We start from the raw sequence: 24,329 nt of genomic DNA on the forward strand, positions 1-24,329 counted from the left end.
TCCTTGATCAGTAAGAAGTCTCCTTCTTTGTCTTTTTTGATTACTTTTGGTCTGAAGTCTATATTATCAGATATTTAATATAGCAACATCTGCTTGTTTTTAATTTCCATTTGCTTGGAATATCATTTTTCCCTCCTTCCACCCTGAGGAGTTGTCTGTCTTTAGTGGTGAGGTGGGTTTCTTGTAAACAGCAGATAGAAGGGTCCCTTTTTCTGGTCTATCCTGTTAACTTGTGTCTTTTGATGGGTGATTTAAAACTGTTAATATTTAAGGTTATAATTGTCAGGTTTGATTTAATCCCTGCATGTTGGGGTGCTTTATGGGTTTTGATGCTTTCTTTTGCTTTGTACTTCTTGAGCCTGCTCAAGTTTTGCTTATTATGATCTTCTTGTAGACTCCTGAGATTGGTGGCTTGACTCTTCTATGTGGCGTACTCCCTAGAGTATTTTCTGCAAATTTGACTTTGTGTTCTTATAATCATAGAGTTGACTTTTTTCATGGAAAGTTTTCCTTTCACCATCTATTAAGAGGGATACTTTCACTAGGTATAGTAGTTTGGGTTGGAAGCCATAGTTTTTTAGACTTTGAAGTGTTTCATTCTAGGCCCTTCTGTCTTTCAGGATTTCCATTGAGAAATCTGAGGTAATTCTGATGAGATTGCTTTTGTATGTGGTGAGTTGTTTCTCTCTGGCTGCTTTTAACACTCTCTCTTTGTTTTCATTGTTAAGAGTTTTAACTATGATGTGCCTGGAGAGTTTCTTCTTTGGCCCTGTCTTTTTGGTGTTCTGCGGGCTTCTTAAGTGTGGATGGGCCTCTCTTTTGAGATCTTAGGAAATTTTTCTTCAAAAATTTTGTTGAATATGTTCTCTATGCCTCTGGCCTGAAATTTTTCTGCTTCTAGTATACCTATGATCTGGATATTTGATCATTTTAGGGTATCCCACAGTTGCCTCATATTCTGTTCACATGATTTTTTTGTTCTTTTTTTTTTTTTTGGTTTTTCAAGGTAGGGTCTCACTCTAGCCCAGGCTGACCTGGAATTCACTATGGAGTCTCAGGGTGGCCTTGAACTCATGGCAATCCTCCTACCTCTGCCTCCCAAGTGCTGGGATTAAAGGTGTGTACCAGCACAACTGGCTCACATGATTTTTTTGAACTTAGTGAAGTTTTGGGGCTCCTGATCAATATCTTCTGTCTTGACTTCCATGTCAGAGGTTTTGTCTTCCACATAAGTGACTTAGTGAGGGGTTCTAGAGGGGCTTTTTAAGCTCTATTTCACTTTTGTTTTCTGTTGTGTTACTTTGCATTGTGTCTATCTCTTTTTTGAGGTAAGGTTTCAGTTTGAGGTCTGATTTTCTTGGTGTTTTCTGGAATTCATTCTTGCATTTGATCATGTCTTCATTAAGCTTAATCAGCTGGTTATTGGGATCCTCTATTTGTTGACTCACCTTCAATTCATTTATATCTCTTTTGAGGCTTCTCTGGCTTTCTTCAATTAAATTAAGCCTAGTGACAAATGCTAAATACTCCAAGAAATTATTTTGTTCAATTTCATTTATGTGATTATTGGTTTTTTGGTGGGTTGCTTCCAATTCAGCAATTCTTTTGATCATGGTCACATAGCTTGTTATGTTTCCATTTGGGGGTTTAATTTCTGTTTTCTCTTGATTTCATTGGAGGCTTCTATTATGGGACTAGGCATCCTTGGTGGATATCTCTCAGTTTTATGACTTTTGTTGGTGTTTTTGTGTTGTGGTCTACCTAAATTGGGGAAAAGTTTTATTTTGCTGAAGGGGAAGCAAGTATTTGTCCTTATAGGATTTTCAGTGAGTGTTCTGTTTTAAATGTGACCCAGATTGGAGTATGATGGGGTTATAACAGCAGATATGCAGATTGTGGAGACTGAAAGTATTTCAAAGGTACCTGGGGAACTGAGAGGTGGGGAAGTGGGAGCTCTGGCCCACTCACTCCACTTGTGTGCACTCCTCAGCACGAGGTGACCAGGGGTTGGGGACCCAGGAGCTGGGAAGCTGGGGAGCCAGGGGAAAGAGGCCATCTCCCACAGTGGCCCGTGCACCCTCTGGCTCAGGGGGATAGGGTTTTGGGGACCCAGGGAAAGTCAATCAGGAAACCTGAGCAAAATCCTGCTTTAACACACATGCAGGGACCAGGCCTCCCCAAGCCAGCAGCAGGGCCACCAGAACAAGGGAACTGGAAGGTGGGAATGAACAGGGAGCCCTGGCCTACTCACTCACACATGTGCACCTCTAGAGAAGGTAAATTATATCTTACAAAGTGATTATCACAGTTTATACTCTTCCAAGACACTAAGGAAGGGCTCCCCTTGCCCTCTCCATACGCTCTGGCAAACCCTGACTCTTATCAGACTTTTGAATTTTCTCCAATTTTGGACATTCATGAGACGGGCATGTCTCTTTTATGCTAATAATGAGCTTCTTGTCATATCACCATTGACTATTCATGCTTCCTGATCTGTAAAATACCAACTCCCCAGACGGCTTTCTTCCTCCAAGGAGAGAGACAGCAGACTAGTGGAGCCAGGAAATAAAAGCAAGTAAGAGGCCAAGACAGCAGTCAGAATGCGGGAGGGTTCTACCTCCTTGGAGTCACCGTAGAAAACCCATCCAAGCGGCGGCACTTGAGACGGGGCTTCAGAGGAAGCGTGGGGAGAGGAGGGATGTGAGGGAAAGTGCTTGCCTTTCTATAGCCCAGCATTAGCCTTAAGTAACTTTCTTTTCATAGAAGCATCAATAAACAGAAAACGAAAAAATTACCTCAGGGAAACTAATGAAAGATCCTGTGATATGTTTGAAAAGGGAGAAAATAAGATCTGAGTCTCATAGAAATCTGTCCTTGAAGCAATGTGTAGTTCAGGAGACAGAAGCAAAGTTTTGGGAACACAACTATTTCTAGCATAAGAATCTAGGTACATGTGGGCTCCGAAGACAAGGTGAGGCATTAGTTCAGCAGACAGAGCTGAAACAGATTTAAAAAAATAATAATAAAGGTGAGGAACTCACATCTCTTCCCTCCCCTTCACGAACAATTGAGCCCAACACCCAGCCAAGAGGTAGGACAAGGGAGACCAGGCATGCATCTACACCTGTCAGGACGAGAGGAAATAGGGACCACTTTGGCGTAAGTTAGGGTGACAGGGAAGAGAGCCGCACTGAAGGGCTGCCTGGAATGGGCAGTTGTCACCATGGGTGAAGGATGAGAGGGCATCTGTGCAAGGGGAAGCCGGCATGGGGTGTCAGAGCTTGGACAAGGACGAGCATACACCCCTGTTCTGTCTCAAGTGCAGAGTGAGGAGCAGCTATGTGGAGGATGGGTCAGAGAGGGAAGTCAGAGCCCACATGGGACAAAGGAGTCAGGGCAGAAGTAAAATGCAAACTTGGTTCCACGCAGTGATTGATGAAGCAAGTTAATATGTGGGGGGCAGTAGAGGGCGGGCTGCTCAGACTAGTGGAAGCCTGCCTTAGACATATAGAAGGAGGGCTGGGGAAATGGCTCAGTTGGTAAAGGGCTGGTCACATAAGTGTGTGGATGAAAGTTCTGATCTCAGGAACCCGTGTACATGCTGGGAAGGCATGGTGGCCTGCCAGTAATCCCAGCACTCAGGAGGCAGAGCCAGGGCATGCCAGGAGAAGCAAACTGGCTGGCTAGATTGGCCAAATTGGTAAGCTATGGGTTCAGTGAGGAACCCTGTCTCAATAAATGGAGAATAGTGAGTTGTGGCCCACCACGTGCAAGTGCATATGTACCAACTATATTCTAGCCCAAACATACATACATGCACACACCACACATATACACACAAGAGGAAAAAGTACAGAAATGACAAAAATTAGAATGTACCCTGTGATGTTAGATTCTAATTAGATATATAGCTGTGAGTTCATGGTTTTCAGTGTAAAGGGTGTGTGTGTGTGTGTGTGTGTGTGTGTGTGTGGTGCATGTCTGAGTATGTGTACATGCACGCGTACGTCCCTTGGCTCTTCCCTGTGAGAGGCTTTGGAGCAGTGTCTTCCTAATAGCAATGAACACACCCTGCTCCAGGTCTTGGCTTCTACTAGATGGACCAGAGTTCCTTAAAGAAATGACCAATCCCAAGGCCGGGGCAGAGGACATACAAGGCCAAGCCAGCTCATTTTAGAACAGAAATAAGGAAATGCTCAAGGAATGATGAAGATGTGCCAAAAGGACTTGAAGAGACCCCTGCTGGTCATGCTGGAGACAATCAAAATGAATTACATCCATCATAGCCGTGCATAGGAACCCGTCCAACCAAACAGGACCCTGTATATCCTCACAACTGTAAGTGAATGATGGAAAGCCTTACAATAATGGGAAGTTTGCACAGTCTTAAACTATCTCCTCCAGTGTAATGACATAGGAAAATAATACCTTTAGAGTAGAGAAGCCTGGAGCGTGGTGACAAGTGCGTCCAGTGAGAGGATGCAATGAGAGGAACTCCTCCTCACTTCATTGGTGTTCCATAAAGGCACAACCGGAACCTTCACACCACCACCCGCAGGAACCCAGAACTGCCAAAGCATCAAAAACAGGAGACAGGAAAAACAAAAAGCAAAAAACAGGAGACGGGGCTAAAGAGATGGCTTAGCAGTTAAGCACTTGCCTGTGAAGCCTAAGGCCCCGGTTCGAGGCTCAATTCCTCAGGACCCACATTAGCCAGATGCACAAGGGGGCACACGCATCTGGGGTTCATTTGCAGTGGCTGGAGGCCCTAGCACACCCATTCTCTCTCTCTCTCTCTCTCTCTCTCTCTCTCTCTCTCTCTCTCTCTCTCTGTCTGCTGCGCTCAAGTAAATAATAATAATAATAATAATAATAATAATAATAATAATAATAATAAACAGGAGACGTCTCTGGATAAAATTCTGACTGCGTGAGTACAAGGACCAGAGTTCAGATCCCCAGCACACTTTAAATGCCAGGTAGGCAAGACAACCCCGGCCTGTGAACCCTGCACCTGGGAGACAGAGAGAGGTTACTCAGGGCAAGCTTGACGAGCTAAACTAACCAACTCTGTGGGCTGTGAGTTCAACTGAGAGACTGCGCCTCCGTTAATAAGGTGGAGAGTGACCAAAGAAGACACCTGATGCTCACCTCCGACCTCCTCATGCATACACACACATAGCAACATGCATATGCACATGCAGACGTGCACACACACACACAAAAAGGCTGAAACACTGTGAAAGTCAAGGAGAGACTCTGCAACTGACCCTGGTCCATACTGCTAACAGAGGCATGGCAACACGATTCTCCGCCAGACCCTTCTGCAGCTTGGGGCTTTGTCAGCTCAAGCTGGAGAACTTCTTTTTCCCGCGATGCCGAGGATGGAACCCAGTTCATCCTGCATATCAGAAAAGCACACTGTTGCCGAGCCCCATTCCGTGCTCTGAGGAACTTTGCTTGACTGTGAGGAATAGAGGACAGCAGTGTGTCTCTTCATTTCCAGACACTGATAGCTGTCTTGTGTTTACTTGGAGAATGTGCTTATTGCAGAAATAAACACTAAAATATCCTGAGGTTATGGGGCATCGTGTTTCTACTTACTTTCAAATCATGCATAGGGAAAAAACTGGTTTTATGCTATGATTCCAGCTTTTCTAATACCTTTGTGACGGTTTCAAATTGAAATGTGTATTTGCAAGGGGAGCTGGATAGTATGAAACAAGACTGAAAAGAAATTAGCATGGTCACAGTTTAAATTGTGTGCTGGACAGGATTGGGAGAAAATGATCGTTGCAGTCAGGTAAGCATTGCTGGTAGAAATCACCAAACAAAGAGCAGCTTGTGGGAAAAAGAGGTTTATTTTGGCTTACAGGCTTGAGGGGAAGCTTCACGATGGCAGAGAAAACGATGGCATGAGCAGAGAGTAGGCATCACTTCCTCGCCAACATCAGGTGGACAACAGCAATAGGAGAGTGTGCCAAACACTGGCAAGGGGACACTGGCTATAATACCCATAACCCCACCCCCAACGATACACTGCCCCCAGGAGGTGTTAATTCCCAAACCTCCATCAGCTGGGAACCTAGCATACAGAATACCTAAGTTTATGGAGGACACCTGAATCAAACCACCACAATGATGAACAGGCGAGCTGGTGGAAAGAGTCAGCATGCACTAGAAACAAATGTGGGAAGATAATAACCAAGTGGAGTGAGGAGGAATAAATAAAGCTTTTCTGAGATGAAGGGAAGCCTCCTGCCTCTGTGTGTGCGTGTACACGTGCGTGTATGCATGGAAACAGACAAACAGACACACCCAGAGAGAACCAAAGGGCTGACTGTATACCTGAAGAAAAGGAAAGGAAAAAAAAAGAAAAAGGCCTGGCACTGTTTTCATAGGCTAGAGGGTAGGAGAAATTGAGTAGAATCCAGACTGAGAAAGTTCCTTCCTTCCTTCCTTCCTTCTTTCCTTTTTAAAGTTTATTTATTTATTTATTTGACAGAAAGGTGGGGAGGGAGAAAGGAACGCATAGAGAGAGAGAATAGGTGCACCAGGGCCTCTTGACACTGCAAACAAACTCCATACGCATGTGCCACTTTGTGCATCTGACTTGATGTGGGTACTGGGGAATCAAATCTAGGTCCTTAGGCTTTTTAGGCAAGCGTATTAACTGATGAGCCATCTCTTCAGCCCCTTTCTTTTGTTCTTTTTTATTTATTTATTTTTTTTTTGGCTTGTGCATGTATGTAGTAGATGTGGATGTGATATGGTGTCTGTGTGTGGTATATGCACATGTATGTCTGCAGAGGCCAGAAGAGAATGTCAGGTGCCCCCCCCCCATTGTTCATCTGCTTGATTTTCCTGGAGACAGACTCTCTTCACTGATTCCAAAGCTTATCCAGTGTGTGTGTGTGTGTGTGTGTGTGTGTGTGTGTGTGTGTGTGTGTATGTGTGTGTGTGACAGAGAGAGAGAGAGAGAGAGAGAGAAGGTGAGGAGGGAATGCCACAGCAATTCTGTGATGTCTGCTCCCCACAGTACTAGGGTTACAAACATGCATGGCCATACCCAGCTGTTTTGTGGGTTCTAGGAAATCAAACACAGCAGTCTGAAGCCCCCTCTGACCCTCATGCTTAAGCAGGAAGCACTCTTAACCACTGATCCATCTCTCTAGCCCACAGAAGTTACTTTCAAAGGAACCAAAATGAGGCAATTCTGAGACTTATTTTTGGCATTAAGTGATTAAAAAAAAAGAGGTATTTTCATCAAGGTATAGAACTGGATAGGATTGGGAGGGGGGAGTTTCTCATGGGCTAAGGGATGAGGCTGTCACTTGCAGGGATTTGGAGGCTTAAAGAAAGTGCTAGCCTTGTCTCGATTTGAACTGTCACTCAAGGAGAGTGATCACACAAACAGAGACGAACCGAGAATTTAAAGAAGACATATATATAAATGAAAAGCTACAAATAGGAAATAATGGTGCCTGTTAAACAGAGGTGTATATCCAATTTATTATTGGGACTATATATACATACATAGCAAAATGTGAACCTACCAGTAAGTCACAAAACTGTTAATAAATAATGGGCTTATGTTAATGAGTGTCCAAGTAGGCAGGAGAGGGACAGAAAGATGCCCTAATCATTCCTGACAGTGGAATCAGTAGATATCACTCAGCTGATGGCCTTGATTAACTAGAGAAATAAGGGATACACGTACAAACTTTCATCACTACCAGATTTCAAGTACAACACAGCACCACATCACTAAAAGAAATGAAATGATTTCAGCTGGGTATGGTGGCGCACGCCTTTAATCCCAGCACTTGGGAGACAGAGGTAGGAGGATCGCCATGAGTTCGAGGCCACCCTGAGACTACATAGTGAATTCCAGGTCAGCCTGGGTTAGAGTGAAACCCTACCTCAAAAAAAAAAAAAAGAAAAAGAAAAAGAAATGGAACAAGCAAAATGTAATCCCAAGGTGAAAACGTAGGAAGCTGTTAAGGAACAAAGATAGAGAAGCAAAATATAAGATAAAGCAGGAGAATAAAGTGAATGATTGTGGAAAATGGAAGTTTATTGAAGTCTGGTTCTCTGATTAAAAGCACATTTCCAGCTGGAGAGATGGCTTAGCAGGTGAGGCACTTGCCTGCAAAGCGTGAGAACTCCAGGTCCCACACAGCCAGATGCACACTGACGAACGTGCGCAGCGTGGCGCATGCACACGCGGGGCACGCACGTGCATCTGGAGTTTGTTTGCAGCAGGCTGAAGGTCCTGCACTCCCATTCTTTCTCTCTGTCTCTCAATAAAAATAAAAACAATTGAAATGCCTTTAGACTTAAGTAAGTAGTATTCAACTCTTTCTTTTAAAAAATTGTTTTTATTTATTTATTTGAGAGTGACAGTCAGAGAAAGAGGCAGAGAGAGAGCAAATGGGTGCACCAGGGCCTTCAGCCACTGCAAACAAACTCCAGATGCATGTTCCACCTTGTGCATCTGGCTCACATGGGTCCTGGGGAATCGAGCCTCGAACCAGGATCCTTAGGCTTCACAGGCAAGCACTTAACCGCTAGGCCATCCCTCCAGCCCCTCTTTATCTCTTTTTTTTAAAGCTCTGTGTCTATAGCAACTTAAAAATAAAAAGGTTGTGTTCAGTAGGCTGAGGCAGGAGATTGCAAGTTCAAGGCCAGCTTAGACTACAGAGTGAGCTTGAGGGCCAGCCAAGACTATATAGTGACACTCTGTGTCAAAAATAAACACGTAAGAGAAAACACAAACAGCAGTACTAAAGACACTGTAGAATGAAAAACAAACAGGAAACATTAAATGGAAAAAGTGAATTGTTTATGGTAGAGAATATATGTAATCTATCATTTTTAATTGTGATAGAAGATGTACCTTTTTTGCATTTGTGTGTAACGTGGTGTGTATGGCACAGTGGGTGTGTGTGAGGGGAAACATTGAGTGTGCCCCTCCATCGCTCTTCTACCCACTCTTACTGAGTCAGAGTATCTTACTGATTTTTCAGCTTGCTGTATTTTCCCATGAGCCCAAGCAATTCTCCAGTCTCTGCTCCCCACCAGACTGGGGTTACAGACACACATGGCTATGCCCAGCTGTTTCTGTGGGTCATCAGGCTTCCTCAAACCTTGCACAGGAAGTGCTCTTAATTGCTGAGCCACCTCTCTGCCTCAGCATGCCCTGGTTTTTTTTAATTTTTGATTTTTATTTATTTATTTGAGAGTGACAGAGAGAGAGAGAGGCAGAGAGAGAAAGACAATGGGCGCGCCAGGGCCTCCAGCCACTGCACACGAACTCCAGACGCATGTGCCCCCTTATGAATCTGGCTAACGTGGGTCCTGGGGAATCAAGCCTCGAACTGGGGTCCTTAGGCTTCACAGGCAAGCGCTTAACCGCTAAGCCATCTTTCCAACCCAGCATGCCCCTTTTTAAGTGCAGTTTAGTGGCATTATGTGCACACATATTTGTGTTATCATCACCACCATCCATCCTCAGATGTTTTCATCTTGTAGAATTAACCTCCATCCATTAATCACCTCTAACTCCGTACCCTGGAAGCAACCCTTACACTTCCTGTTTCTATACATGTGACTCATCTAGGTAAGTGGAAATATATGAGCATTGACTTTTTGTGACTGTTTTGTTTCCTACAACGTAATGTCTTCAAGGGTCATCCCACATTATTGTATTTTGGGATTTCCTTCATTTGTAAGACTGAATGGCATTCTATGCATGCATACATCCTTTTTTATTTTTATTTATTTATTTGAGATGGGGGGAGGGAGAAAGAAGCAGAGAGAGAGAGAGAGAGAGAGAGAGAGAGAGAGAGAATGGGCATATCAGGGCCTTTAGCTGCTGCAAACAAACTCCAGACTTATGCGCCCCTTTGTGCATCTGGTGTATGTGCGTCCCGGGGAATTGAACCTGGGTCTTTTGGCTTTGTAGGCAAATGCCTTAATCACCAAGCCATCTCTCTAGCCCATATATCCCATTTTCATTTATCCATTCACCCATTAGTAGACATGGGTCACCCCCCCCTCTTGGCTATTGTGATTGAAGTTGCTGGGAACATGGAGAGGTCCATGCAGTGAAAGCTTCTTAGTGGTAATCGTACTGGAAAGGTCTCAGGAACACGCCCCCTTTGATGGTAAGCAGTTTGAGAATGTGCACTAAAAGCCTTCACACAATGCGACCGGGTTGAAACCTTCTATGGTTCCTGACCCTCTCGAGGCCATCTCCTTAGTGCCTCACCCACTGTTGGCTAAGAAGCTATGTTTGGACATTCTGACACTTCTCTCTGCACAGAGTAACCACAGGAGGTCATATGACCTGGCTCTATGAGAAGCAATCAGTGACTTCTCATGAGCACTTGAAATTGGAGCCCTGATGCTTTACTTGTGCCCAAACTCATCTTGCCAGTCTGCTGCCGAGAGAAGACAAGAATCCAGGAGCCTTGGGTTAGTCGCCTCTACTCCTCACCACATACACTAAGAAGCAAAACACCTTAGGCAGAGACACACTGAGGCCCGGAGAGATGGTTCAGTGGTTAAAGGCACTTGCTCGCAAAGCCTGATGCACTGAGTTCAATTCCCCAGTACCCACATAAAACCAGATGCACAAAGTGGCACATACATCTGGAATTTGTTTGCAGTGACAGGAGGCCCTAGCATACCCATGTTTTCTCTCTCTCTCCTCTCCCTCTCTCTCTCTCTTAACTAAATAAATGAAAAACATATTTAAAGGTCTGGAGAGATGGCTCAATGATGAAAGACATGCTAAGACCCATGACAAGTTTTTCCTTGGCTCCTGATGGCCCTTCAGCCCCTGCCCTCTACCTCTGTGATGTCTAGCTGAAAGATCTGGCCCAGGCCCAATGTCTTGTGGAAGATGGGTTTGCTTATTCTAACCTGAGTTGATTTATGTTCTTTGTGCCCAAAGTTCCTAGCTAATACAGCTACTTAGGACCCCGCAGCCCTATTACTTCTGTCAGTTGTGCAAAGATGTGTGTATAAATAAACTTGAAATGTATCTGAAACAGATGAATTAGAATAAAGTGTAAAGGAATAGATTGCATATACAAATTATATATGCATGTATTATGTGCAATGTATATATAGAACACATCTACCAGATAAGGAAGGATGATCACGAAAATCATCCGCTCAAGGCTGGAGAGATGGCTTTGTGGTTAAAGATGTTTGCTTGCAAAATCTACTTGTCTTGTTTAGATTCCCTAGTGTGTGCAAAGTGACTCGTGTCTGGAGCTCATTTGCTATAACAGGAGGCCTTGGCATACTCTTTATCTCTCCTCTCTCCCTCTCTCCCTCTCTCTCTCTTTCTCTCTCTCTCTCTCTCTCACACATACACTTTCTCTATGTATCTCCCTCTCTTACTCACTTCCTCATAAATATATACATAATATTTAAAAATAGAAAATTATCCATGAACAGTATAATCTATTTTTTATATCATTCAGTGAAATAAAAAGCAGATGATTTTTAGGACTCAGGTGATGGTTAACCAGGGGATGCAGTAACTATAGACTCCTACCTAGAACCAAGCCATGCCTCCTTATGAGGTTCTGGAAAAAGAAATATCAGTAAGGAACCAGAGCAGAGGCGGGCATCTGAATATTCCCTGGGCCTCAAACTCAAAAGCAGAGCCACAACTCGTCTTATAAGCTCAATCAAACCATACGACCCACATCTTTTGTTTGATTGTTTGTTTTTGAGGTAAGGTCTCACTCTAGTCCAGGCTGACCTGGAATTCACTGTGTAGTCTCAGAGTGATCCTCCTACCTATCCTCCCCAGTGCTAGGATTAAAGGCGTGCGCCACCACGCCCGACTTCAAACCATTATTTTTACTTTAAAAGCTTCACATGAGTGACCATTTCAGAAGGCTGAGGAAGAATTTACCACAAAAAAAACAAAAACATAAGAAAACGTAGGTTGTGGGCCTGCCTCTCCACCACGCCATGCCAGACGAGACATATGCCTGAGCCTGACTAAGCGCAGTTTTGCCTCACCCCCCGTGAGAGGAAGGGCAGGCAGAAATGAGCTGGAGGAGTCGGGGTTGAATGTCCTGTCCTATGGGGTGTCATGCAAACACGGCAGCTCCAGTGAGGCAGCATCAGTGGGGGTGTCTATGAAAGACTGAAGGCCGCAAGTTGCAATGTTGAGAAACATCATGCCCAGGGGAGACAGTTTCAGGAATTTTTGTTTTATTTTATTGCTTGTCAGATTCCATAAACTTCCTGCATGGAGCAAAAATTTGTGATCAAAAAAAGTTTTAAAATGTATTAGAAAAGCACCCCAGTGAAAATAGTGACCACAGGGCTGGAGAGATGGCTCAATATTTAAGGCACTTGATTGCAAAGCCTCAGGACTCTGGTTTGATTCCCCAGTTCCCATGTAAAGCATCAGCCTGGAGAGATGGGTCAGTGGCTAAAGGAGCTTGTTTGTAAAGCCTGACCATTCTGGTTCGATTCCTCAGTACCCACATAAATCCAGATACACAAAGTGGCTTATGTGTCTGTAATTCGTTTGTACTGGCAGGACACCCTGATGTGTCCATATTCATTCTCTCTCTCTCTCTCTCTCTCTCTCTCACACACACACACACACATAAATAAATATTAAAAAAAGAAATCAAAAGTGTTTTAAATAAAATTAAGCAAATGATAAACTGTGAACATAGAATTAACAAGATAAGGTTAATCTTTTTAACTCTTTATTGATAAGTTTCTTTTTTTTTTTTTTTTTTTTGATTTTTCAAAGTAGGGTCTCACTCTAGCCCAGGCTGACCTGGAATTCACTATGGAGTCTCAGGGTGGCCTAGAACTCATGGCAATCCTCCTACCTCTGCCTCCCGAGTGCTAGGATTAAAGGCATGTGCCACCATGCCTGGCAATAATTTTCATATATGTACATAATATATTTTGACTAACCCCTCCCATTCCCTTCTTTGTCCTGCCTCTCTTGGCCCCTTCCACTGAACCCCTTTTTCTTTCCAACTAGTCCCTCTTCTGTTTTTATGGGGGGTTTCCCTCCTTCATAGGTGACAGAATGTTTGATGGGCCCAGCATTGTGCAGGTAATGTCAGCCACCGTGAGATCATGAATGCAGCTGCCATTTCATGTCCAGAAGACAGCGTTCCAAAACACTTCTCCCCATCCAACAGCTCTTCCATTCTTTCTGCCTCCCTGTTCTACAATGTCTCCTGAGCATTGGGGAGGGTGATAGAGAAATCTCACTCAGTACTGAACACCCAGCAGTCACTTCCCAGCACCGATGAGTGTTCAGATGCCCCAATAGTTACTGCTATCTACAAAAGGAAGTTTTTTCCTGACCAGAGTTGAGAGCAGCACTAATCTATAAATATTCAAAGGGAAAGGTGATGTGCACAAATAGCCATTTAGCCAGACAGCAGTTGTAGCGTCCCTCTCAGGGCCAGTGATCTTCCAGCCATAGGCTTTTGAGCAGGTTTTCAGTGCCAGGCATGAATTCCCTCCTGTGAATTGGGCCTCCAATCCAGAGAGCACTTGGTTACCCCCATAGCACACCTTGCCTAGCTGGCTACCTGTGTAGCTCACGAAGTCCACTGCCGTTAAGCCTGATGCTGACTTTTGCTGCCCAGCAGGCTGCGTAGCACTTTCCAGCACTGTGACAGCTAGCCAGCGCAGAGGAGGCTTCCAGCTCAGTTCAGTTTGATTTCTCAGTGTCCTGTATCCGAAAAACTGTTGTGTCTTCAGCAATAATGTTTTACAATCTGGTTCTGGCAGGCAACCAAAAACATTGACAGTAACCCTCATTGTTTTTTATTTGGGGGAGGGTCCTCCTGACTAATAACCAACTGGGCATATCCCACCCCTAGCACGGGAATCTTCCTGTAACAACAAGATCAATCTTAAACAGCATAGAGCACTGCAAACTTAAAAAGGAAGGAGGGGCAAAGGACTTACTAGGTGGTTAAAAAGAGAAATGCAAATGACCTATTAATAAAGCTGGGCGTGGTGGCTTATGCCTATAAGCCCTGAACGTGGTGGGCTGAGGTAGAAGGATCACTGTGAATTCCACAAGGCTAGCCTGGGACTACAGAGGAGTGTCACAGGTCAGCCTGGGCTAGAGTGAGACCCTGCCTCAAAAATTATAATAATATGCGAAATAAGTTGCTTAATTAATTAGCAAGTGGCAATGACAGGAAATGCTGGCTTTTCATTTGTCGAGCCAAGTGATGGGTAAGGACGTCATCTGTTTGGTTTTCTCATGCACCCCCAGCAGCCCCAAAGTGCCCCAGCTAGGGTGAGCTCTCAACAGGTATTGGCTCCGTGAAACTGGATGAAAGAAGAACAGTGGCCCTAAGTGACTCAGGCACTGCCATCTGTTGACACTGGGGACGGTTGTCCTAGAGAGAAAATAGAAAGACTCCTCAGGTGCAGACACGCTTCTCCTGGCTTATGCGAAATCAAGCTGAAGCCCACTTGGTTACCTCAAGAGGGCCTCTTAAGCTTTAGTGCCCACACTTCATAGCGCCTGAGTGTCTCTCCATGTGACACTTGTCAGGCAACACACCAAACGCACTATACAACATTTTACATAAAACTAGACAGAAGAAAAGTTTCCATTTACTTTCCAACCACGGTTGGTAAAATGCCAGAATCCCAGGGGAACACCTGAAAAGGAACCCCAGTTTCATGATGGGGACAATGGAGATGTGTATCTCAGATGCTGCTGGCTCAAGCAGTTGAAACCGGGCTGCTCATACTCAGCTACCTCACACCGGCCCCCAACGCTTTCCCACCATGACTTTCCCACCAAGCCTTTGTTTCTGCCTAGAGTTTTACAAAACTAATCTAAAAAACTACATCTGGGGACTTGACACAATGCGCTGAATGTGTATTTACAGAACGGAAATTAGGTTTCAGTGTCCCAAGCCAGTGCTTTCTTAACAGCCATCTTGCCATCATGAATAGATATTTTTTAATACATGCAAGACCTATTGTGATGACATGCTGCATACATGTGAATATTTGACTGTGCTTTAATTTTGTTTTTGGATTTCTAGTACATTATGGGTTTTTCCCACTTAAAATATTGGGGGGAAGGGTCCTAATGAGCACCGATATCTAGGAAGAGATTAGTAGCATTCAGCAGGAGAGGCCTGTACTTCCAAAAAGATAATGTGCTAGAATTGGAGCAAATGCTCTGTAGTCAAACACATTTGCTTGCAAAACCTGCTCATCCAGATTCAATTCCCCAGGTAGCTATGTAAAGCCAGACAGGTGTGTGTTTGAAGCAACAAGAGACTCTGACACACACACACACACACACACACACACACACACACACACAACACACACACACACAACACAGAAATAATTTAAAAAAAAAGAAAAAGTAAAACCATCAGCAAAAAGAAAAGAAAAGAGAAAAACCATAAAAGATTCATGCATACAGGGATTCCATCATAGTTCTTTTAATTGCTATACTTTGGATCCCTAAATGGTTAACAATAGTGCCTGTGAAATAAATTACATAACTTAATCCTGTGAATTCATTTCAATCTCATTACATGGGAATGTTCTTCCCATGTAATAGTAGCCAGTAAGGAACAGCACAAAAGTACATAGCATGTGATGCAAATTTGGCAAGAGAAAAATACTTAACTATGCAGAGAACAAGAACTCCAAGAACTTGTAGTGAAAGGTTAAGTGTGCATTTTGTCTGAGAAGATAATGTATGAGTTTAATTTTCTTTCTACTGTTTTCGTAGAAAATCTCAGATTTTAATGACAATATGTGATATTTATGTATTTGTAAGAACAGTAAGGGCAATGGGGAGTGGGGAAATAATAATAACAGCGACGTCAACGCTTCTGTATCACACAGCCACAGGTCAGGTAGTCAAAGGTAACTCAGAAGCCCACGCTGACCTTGACCTCAGAAACTCCTCCCTGCATCCGGGCACCGTCCGGTCTCTGCCCTGATGGAAGGACTCCACTGAGGTCAAGCGTGTTTGGCCAAGAGGTAGCTTAGCTGACTTCAGTGGTTCCCCGCAGAAGCCACACATAAGAGGTGGAGGCTAAGTCATGGGGACACTTGGATTTGGGAACGACCAGACGGGGAGTCCAATGCTGTTGTGCAACTTGGTCCCTGCCTGACCTTGAGAAAGTGGCCTTACCTTTCTGAATCGCACCTGCTCACAAGTAGAGCAGGGACACCTCACAGGGGTCAGCTGCTGGGAGACTCAGAAAGGACATTCCGCAGAAGTGCCCCACACCGAGGACGTTCTCAGCAATGCTTTCCCCCTCCCCAGTGCCAGTCGCCAGCTGCTTCTTAGTCCCTCCTTTACTAGCGTCAAAATGTGGTTCCCGGGCTGAAGAGTGCCTGTGAGCCCTAAGGACCCATGTTTGACCCTCCAGATCCCACATAAAGCCAGACGCACAAGGTGGGGCATGCTCAAGGCCTCACATGCACATAGATGGCGAGCGCATCTGAAGTTCCATTGCAGTGGCTGGAAGCTCTGGATCTCTCTCGCCCTCTCCCTCTCCCTCTCTCCCTCTCCCTCTCATAAAAAAGACCAATCTATTGGTCTTGCCTCAAAAAATAAAGTGTTTCCTGGGGGCTGGTGAGATGGCTTAGTGGGTGGAGCGCTTGCCCACACTGAGGACCTGAGTTTGAATCCTCAGCAAGTACATAAAAGCCAGACGTGGTGGTGTTCACCTGTAATCCCAGAGCTGCAGAGGCAGGGGCGGGACCATCTCTGGTGACTAACTAGACTAACAAAATCCATAAGCTGCAGGTTCAAGCACAGACCCGGTCTCAAATAATAATAATAATAATAATAATAATAATAATAAAAGGTAAAGTATGATTGCAAAAGAAGGAAGTACCAGAGCTGACCTCTGGCCTCCACATGCATGTGCGCACACTCACCTCCCCCCACACACACACAAATTAAGTGAATGAAGGCAATTCCTGGGATTTGCAACCAGAACACAAAAGGATTATTGAAGATAAGCCAAACAGTGCTTAGCAAGGCCTGCCCTGTCTACAGACAGTCATTAGTCTATATCTGCTGTGTGAATGGATGAAGAAAGAGCCAGACGGACGAGTGACTGCGGGCACGAGGATGGAACTGTGACCCTGACCTGTGTCCCTCTATCTTTCAGCTTATCCGCTCACCAAGTGTCCGCCCCCCACCATCCTGCCCAACGCTGAAGTGGTCACAGAGAACGAGGAATTCAACATAGGTACCAGCTGCCGAACAGAAGGGACCTGGTGGGAGGAGCCACAAGCAGTGGGTGTGGGGTGGTGAGGCCCATCCCTCCTCCTCCTCTTCTTCTTCCTCCTCTTCCTCTTCTTCCTCCTCCTCCTCCTCCTCCATGCAGAGGGAAAGAGAGGCCAAGGGGCTGCGACTGTGTCAGCTAAGATTGCACCCAAAATACAATCCCCTTTCTTCCAACCCATCCCCAGAAAGGGCAGCTGAGGAATGGCTTACTTCTATAGGTCAAGGGGGTGTGAAGACAGTACAGAACTTCTTAGAATGTGAAAATGTCCGTGACTTCAGGCAAGGCCTGAAGGGGGAGGGAGGCAGTTGTCTGAGCAAAGGGGTCAGAGTTGAGCTGGTTATTGAAGTTTGACAGCAACATAGCCTACTGCTAGTTCCCAGGACATGGGTTTAAGGTACTGAGGAGACTGCCCACCCTCCCTGAGCAGACTCTGCCACAGAGGGTGCCCATGCTGATCTCTCTTGACAGGTGACATCGTCCGCTACAGGTGCCTTCCCGGCTTTACCTTAGTGGGGAACGAAATCCTCACCTGCAAACTTGGAACATACCTGCAGTTTGAAGGCCCACCTCCAATATGCGAAGGTAATTGCTCCAGTCCTGCTCCTCCTCCAGCCCCCAGCTCTTAGCTCAGTCCCTGCCTCACTGCGGAAGAGGACATAGGTCAGTGGTGTTTGATGAATGCAAAGTCACACGTGACCACGAGGTGGCGCAACCGCAACCGTCTGGAGTTGGATTACCGTGGTTGAGGCCCTGGTGCAAATTCTAATCTGCCTCTCCCCCTCCCCTCTCTCGGAAAAATAAATTTAAAATTAAAATTTTTTTTATTTATTTATTTGAGAGCGACAGACACAGAGAGAAAGACAGATAGAGGGAGAGAGAGAGAATGGGCGTGCCAGGGCTTCCAGCCTCTGCAAACGAACTCCAGACGCGTGCGCCCCCTTGTGCATCTGGCTAACGTGGGACCTGGGGAACCGAGCCTTGAACCGGGGTCCTTAGGCATCACAGGCAAGCGCTTAACCGCTACGCCATCTCTCCAGCCCTAAAAATTTTTTAAAAAATAAGCTAGAGGAGAAAGAACCTACAGCATGGATTGTTACTGAGGAAGAGAGTATCGGCAGCCACAGATTAGGATTTCCCAGTCCCCCATGTACCCAACAACTAACTTGCCCTCAATAACAGTGGACATCCTTCAGCCCAATATTTCACTGTCAGCAGATGAAGAGATGGATTGGTTGGCCAGCTGTTTGCCTCGCAAGCCAAAGGCCTGAGTTCAGTACCCAGACCCACGTGAAAAAGGCCAGGCATGATAGAGTGCGCCTGCATCCCAGCATTCGGGAGACAGAGACAGCAAGATAACTGAGGCTTTCTGGCCAAGCAGCCTAACAGATTCTGTCTCAGAAAAGGTGGATGGGTGTGTGGGAGGTGCTGGAGACTCAAGAGTTGAGGTGCTTGCCTGCAAGGCCTAATGACCTAGGTTCAATTCTCCACTACCCAAATAATGCCAGGTGCACAAAGCAGTGCATGTGTCTGGAGTTCTGTTGCAGTAGCAGGAAGCTCTAGTGCGACCATTCTCTCTCTCTATCTGTCTGTCCATCAATCTATCTATCTATCTATCTCTACTTGCAAATAAATAAAATAATTAAAATTTAAAAATAAAGGTGGAGGCACCTGAGAAGAATGAAAATAAAGGTTGTCCTCTGCACCACACCCCCAACACGCATACTTCTTTTAGAAAAGAAATTCATGGGCTGGAGAGATGGCTTAGCTGTTAAGGCACTTGCCTGCAAAGCCAAAGGACCTAGGTTCAATTCCCCAGGACCCACATAAGCCAGATGCACAAGTGGCACTTGCATCTGGAGTTCGTTTGCAGTGGCCGAAAGCCCTAGTGCACCCATTCTCTCTCTCTCTGTCCCTCTTTCACCCTCTCAAATAAATAAACAAAATTAAAATATTTTTTTAAAAAAGAAATCCACTCGTCTAGTGGAGCTTTCGTATCCACATGCCAAACAACCAGGCCCCAGGAACAGCCAAGGCCAGCATCCGCCTGCTGCAGAACCTCCTTCGTAAGCCTTGCCTCACTCTCTCTTTCCTATGTGCTTCCTGCCTGCAGACCTCCAGTCTCCTGGCTTTTATTCCTGCTCTCAGACCCATCTTTCAACTGAGACTTGGTATCATTGTTGCTTTCATAGTCTTTTAATAACAACATCATTGTCTAAAGTAATAAGAATAATAGCTTCACCAAGTGACCATAACTCATGTACCATGCAATCAACCCGTTTTAGGTATATAGTTCTGTCATTTTAGGATACTCACTGATTTTGCAACAATCATTTTGATCAAATAGAGAACATTTCATCACTCTCCAAAGAAAAGTTCTCATGTTCATGATCAGGCACTCTTATTTCCTTCTAACCCCCTCATTCCTAGCCATCTAGAAATCTAGTTTCTCTCTCTATGGATTTGCTTCATCTGGTCATTTCATACAAATTTCCATGTCACATGATGTCCAGAATTCTGTGAGCAGCTTCTTCCATTTAGCTGAGTCTTGTCGAGGGTCATCCATATTGGAATGTGGGTTAGTATTTGCTTTTTTTTGTTTTTGTTTTCTCGAGGTAGGGTTTCTCTCTAGCCCAGGCTGACCTGGAATTCACTATATAGTCTCAGGCTGGCCTCAGACTCACAGAGATTCTACTACTCCTGCCTCCTGAGTACTGGGGTTAAAGGTGTGCACCACCACACCCAACTAGTACTTGATTTTTGTTGCCAGATATCTCGTTGTATGGATAGACCATATTTCTGTTTAGACATTTGTCACGTGATGAAGATGTGGACTGATGCCATGTCATGACTGTCATGATAGTGCTGCTATGAATAGTCACGTTCCTGGTTTTTTTTTTATTTTTAAGATCTGTCTGTTAGTTTATTGATTTATGACGGAGATAGAATGGGCATACCAGGGCCTCTAGCCACTGAATGTGTCGTCTTGTGCGTCTGGCTTTACATGCGTACCGGGGAATTAAACCCGGATCCTTACCCTTGGCAGGAAAGTACCCAACTATTGAGCCATCTCTCCAGCCCCATGTGCCTATTTTTGTAAGGATAATATGTTTTAATTTCTTTTAGGTATATACGTAGAAGTGAAATTGCTGGACCACATGGTAGCTCTATATCTAATATGTTGAAGCAGTACCAAGCTATTTTCCAAAGTGATTGAGTCATTTTACATTCCCACCAGCTGTGTACATAAGATTTCCAGTGTCTCCACATCTTTGACAATAATTATTATCATCCGTCTTTTTAATTATATAGCCACAGTGAGGATGAAAGGGAAAACGTCACAATCGCAGTGAGAGATTTAAACACCACATTGTCCATGACAGACTGCAACAAGTAGTGACACAAAATAAGTGAATGACACGTTTATCTCAATAAGCTCTTACTGCGTGAGAACGATTGTAAATTTAAATGCTTTAAACAGTAGCAATTTATTTTCTACAAAGATGCACTTTAATATGTAATCATCAATACTATGTAGGTTGAAAATAAAAGAAGAGGAAAAAGATATGCCATACAAATTGTCAGCACAAGAACCATAACAAAGTTTTTGGTAATACTGCAGACAGAAAATGTTACCTGAAAGACGGATATTTTATAATGACAAACAGGTTCATTCCATTTCAAGGATATGAAAGTATATGTGCAGATAATGAAAAAAACTTTAAAGTACACAAGGGAAGACCCAACAGACCTAAATGTGAAAAAAAAAAGAGAGAAGAGGGCAAGCTATAGAACAAGACAAAGTATTCACAATACACATCATCTTGCTGAGGACTCTATCCAGAACAAGTAAAGAACTTTTAAAACTCAATAATAAGAGTCTGATAAAAACAGGGTGAAGAGACCTCAGCAATCCCTTTGGAAAATATGACATATAAATGACCACCCAGAACCTGGCAAGAAGCCCAGCATCCATTAGTTGAGGACAAATTAAGTCCATCATGAAACATCAGCTGGCTAAAACTAGAAAGACTGACAGTGCCAAGTGTTGGCAAGGATGTGAAACCACCGAGGTTCTCAGACATTCCAGGTCAGAATGTAAAGCCATACAATCACATCGGGCACTTGGCTTAAAGGGTAAACATCAAACCATCCTACTTCTTAGAAATTCTGGTTATTGATTCAAAGGACATGAAAATGTAGGTCCACAAAAAGAATTTTATAGGAATCCCATAGCTTGAAACAACCCATGTGTTGATCTGTATTTTAATGAATGAACATCCTGTAATCACACAGCAGAGTTCCACCAGACCACAAGTAAGTGGTCATCTACAAAATGGCTGAGGGTGACTCTTAGGAACAGTATATTGATCAAAATAATGCGCGCACACACACACACACACACACACACACACGCACGCACGCACACAATTGTGGGTAGTTCTAGTACAGGCCAAATGAATCTCTGATTATAGGAGTAACATCAGTGACCTCTGGGAGTGTGAGAGGTCATACTGATTGCATAGAAGCATAAGAGAACTTGAACTTGCTGGGTAGACGGAAATGATACACACTGTCAGCCCTCCATATCTGTGGGTTCCACAGCTATAGAGCCACCCAACCACTGATCAAAAATACTCAGAAAAGGGCTGGAGGGATGGCTTAGTGGTTAAGGCGTTTGCCTGCAAACCAAAGGACCCAGGCACAATTCCACAGGACCCACATTAGCCAGATGCACGGAGGGGTGAGGGCTGCACATGTCTTGAGTTTGTTTGCAGTGGCTGGAGGCCCGGGCATGCCCATTCTCTTTATCTCTCTCCCCCCTCCCTCTTTCTCTGTCAAATAAATAAATATAAAATATTTTTTTTAAATACCCAGAAACAGGCTGGAGGAGATGGCTTAGTGGTTAAGGCACTTGCCTGTGAAGCCTAAGGACCCAGGTTCTATTTCCCAGTACCCGTGTAAGCCAGACACACAAGGTGGCACATGCTTGTGTTTGGAGTTCATTTGCAGTGGCTGAAGGCCCTGGCATGCCCATTATCTCTTTATCCTTCTCCCTCTCAGTCTTTCCCAAATAAATAAATAAATATTTTTTAAATACTCAGAAAAGAAAAAACTGTCCTGAACATGCAGTCTTCTTTTCCTTGTTTACTCCCTAAATAATGAGGTTTGCCTGGAATTTACATTGTAGTAAGCATTGTAAGTAGCCAAGAAATGATTTAATATATACCAAAGTGTTTGCATCGATGATAATCAGATATTGTTCCATTGTCTGTAAGGAACTAGAGCATCCTCTAGAGATTTTGGTGACTTTAGAGTCTCTGGGGCAGTCTTCCAGGATGCCAGAGGACAACTGTATGTTGATGTGGTAGTTACACAGGTGTACACATTTTCCCAACTCCATTGGACTGTATGTCTGAATGTTGTGTATGAATATTGTGCATAAATTATACAGTGTCTCAAAAAAAAAACTACATCTACAAAAGACATGACTTAGGGCACATAAAAATGTGGAACAGTGTACCGATGGACATGGGGTCTTGTTTAGAAGTGCCCAATACCAGTTAGCAGTAATTGTTCTACCCCAGGGATGATGCTAGCCTTGTATTGGCCTCCACACCATGTGCCTGGTAACTCTTTCTTATCCTAGTGCAATGCCCGACGAATGAGCTTATGACAGACTCCACGGGCGTGATCCTGAGCCAGAGCTACCCCGGAAGCTACCCGCAGTTCCAGACCTGCTCTTGGCTGGTGAGAGTGGAGCCAGAGTACAACATCTCCATCACAGTGGAGTACTTCCTCAGCGAGAAGCAGTACGATGAGTTTGAAATCTTTGATGGTGAGTCACTCTAAGGCTTTGTGGTTCTCAGCGGCAGACGGCAGCACCTTGCTCCAGATCCCTGGGGTTCTGCACTGCCACGGACTCCACATGATGTCTTTACTACCATAGAAGCCCAAGGTCAGGGGTTTTGGTGAGCATACGACTGTTGCTTTGCACAGCAGCCTGGCCTTGCCAGAGTCCTTTCTGACTCAAAGCTAGAGCCGCTGAGTATCAACCAGCAAGGGGATCCAGCAGTATTCCCCATGAAGGGTAGTCTGCCTGCCTCCAAAACCCAAGCAGGCCTACAAAACTGCACTCCTTCTTTTTGGTAGGAAAGGTACTATCATTTGCTGTTTGATTTGCAGAGCCTGTCACAGTATGCCCCAAACCCCAAAAATGTCACTGAAAGGCTAAGGAGATGGCTCAGCAGTAAAAGACACTTGTTTGCAAAGCCTCCTGTCCCAGGTTCAATTCCCCACTATTCACGAAGAGCCAGATGCACAAAAGGGCACATGCATCTGGAGTTCGTTTTCGAGAGAAAAGAAGGCCTTGTCCGATGTATGGTTCTGCAAGCAAAGACTTTATTAATCTGCTTTCCATCACGATGCCACCCATGGCAGCACAGCTGCTGCAGCGAGGTTACCTGGTGGCTGCATTTGCACTGAGAAAAGCCAGCTGACCCCGTGTCGACCCAGCAAAGCAGCCACAACACAACACTGGATCCCTGAGCCTCACCATAGTCCTCATTCTCTTTCCAAATTAGAGAATTTAGAGTAACTTCAGTGTTGCCGTCTTGACAACATGCAGTTCTATGAGTAAACAGTGGTGGGGCTTTGGAGGAAATGACCAGAGAAATGACTACACTATACAATGGTGGCGTGACATAGAGCCCTTCTTCACAGCCACCCCTTCAGGCAGACTATTCCGGGGTAGGAAAGAAACCTGGCCCGGCTCTAAACAACGGGTGGGAGATTGTGTCTTCCCATTAGGGACTCTGTCCTCCCCCTGTATCTGCTCACACATATTCCTACTTTGCTGTCTGCTCCTGTTCGCTGCTCATCTAGCTTGTCCCTTGAGGTACCACATCCTACGAGTCCCCTCCATGGATCCTGCAGTCCATGCCTTTCCAGCTGCCCCTCCACGCTTGCTACGCATTTCAGTAAATAGGCCAACTTTGGCTTGGTAGGGTGGCGCACACC

At 44.7% G+C, this 24,329-nt stretch overlaps 1 protein-coding gene across 5 annotated transcripts in view; it reads left to right on the forward strand.

Annotated features, from left to right (window-relative positions):
- Nucleotides 1-24,329, forward strand: part of Csmd2 (CUB and Sushi multiple domains 2) — a 671,876-nt gene that overhangs the window by 580,763 nt on the left and 66,784 nt on the right. For all 5 annotated transcript variants that reach the window (XM_045150007.1, XM_045150008.1, XM_045150010.1 and 2 more), the window contains 3 exons: nucleotides 17,193-17,273; nucleotides 17,781-17,894; nucleotides 22,960-23,148. In XM_045150007.1, coding sequence (XP_045005942.1) covers nucleotides 17,193-17,273; nucleotides 17,781-17,894; nucleotides 22,960-23,148 — 384 coding nt within the window. The remainder of the gene's footprint in view (nucleotides 1-17,192; nucleotides 17,274-17,780; nucleotides 17,895-22,959; nucleotides 23,149-24,329) is intronic.

This window comes from Jaculus jaculus, chromosome 5 (assembly GCF_020740685.1).
Source record: "Jaculus jaculus isolate mJacJac1 chromosome 5, mJacJac1.mat.Y.cur, whole genome shotgun sequence".
Taxonomy (NCBI): Eukaryota; Metazoa; Chordata; class Mammalia; order Rodentia; family Dipodidae; genus Jaculus; species Jaculus jaculus.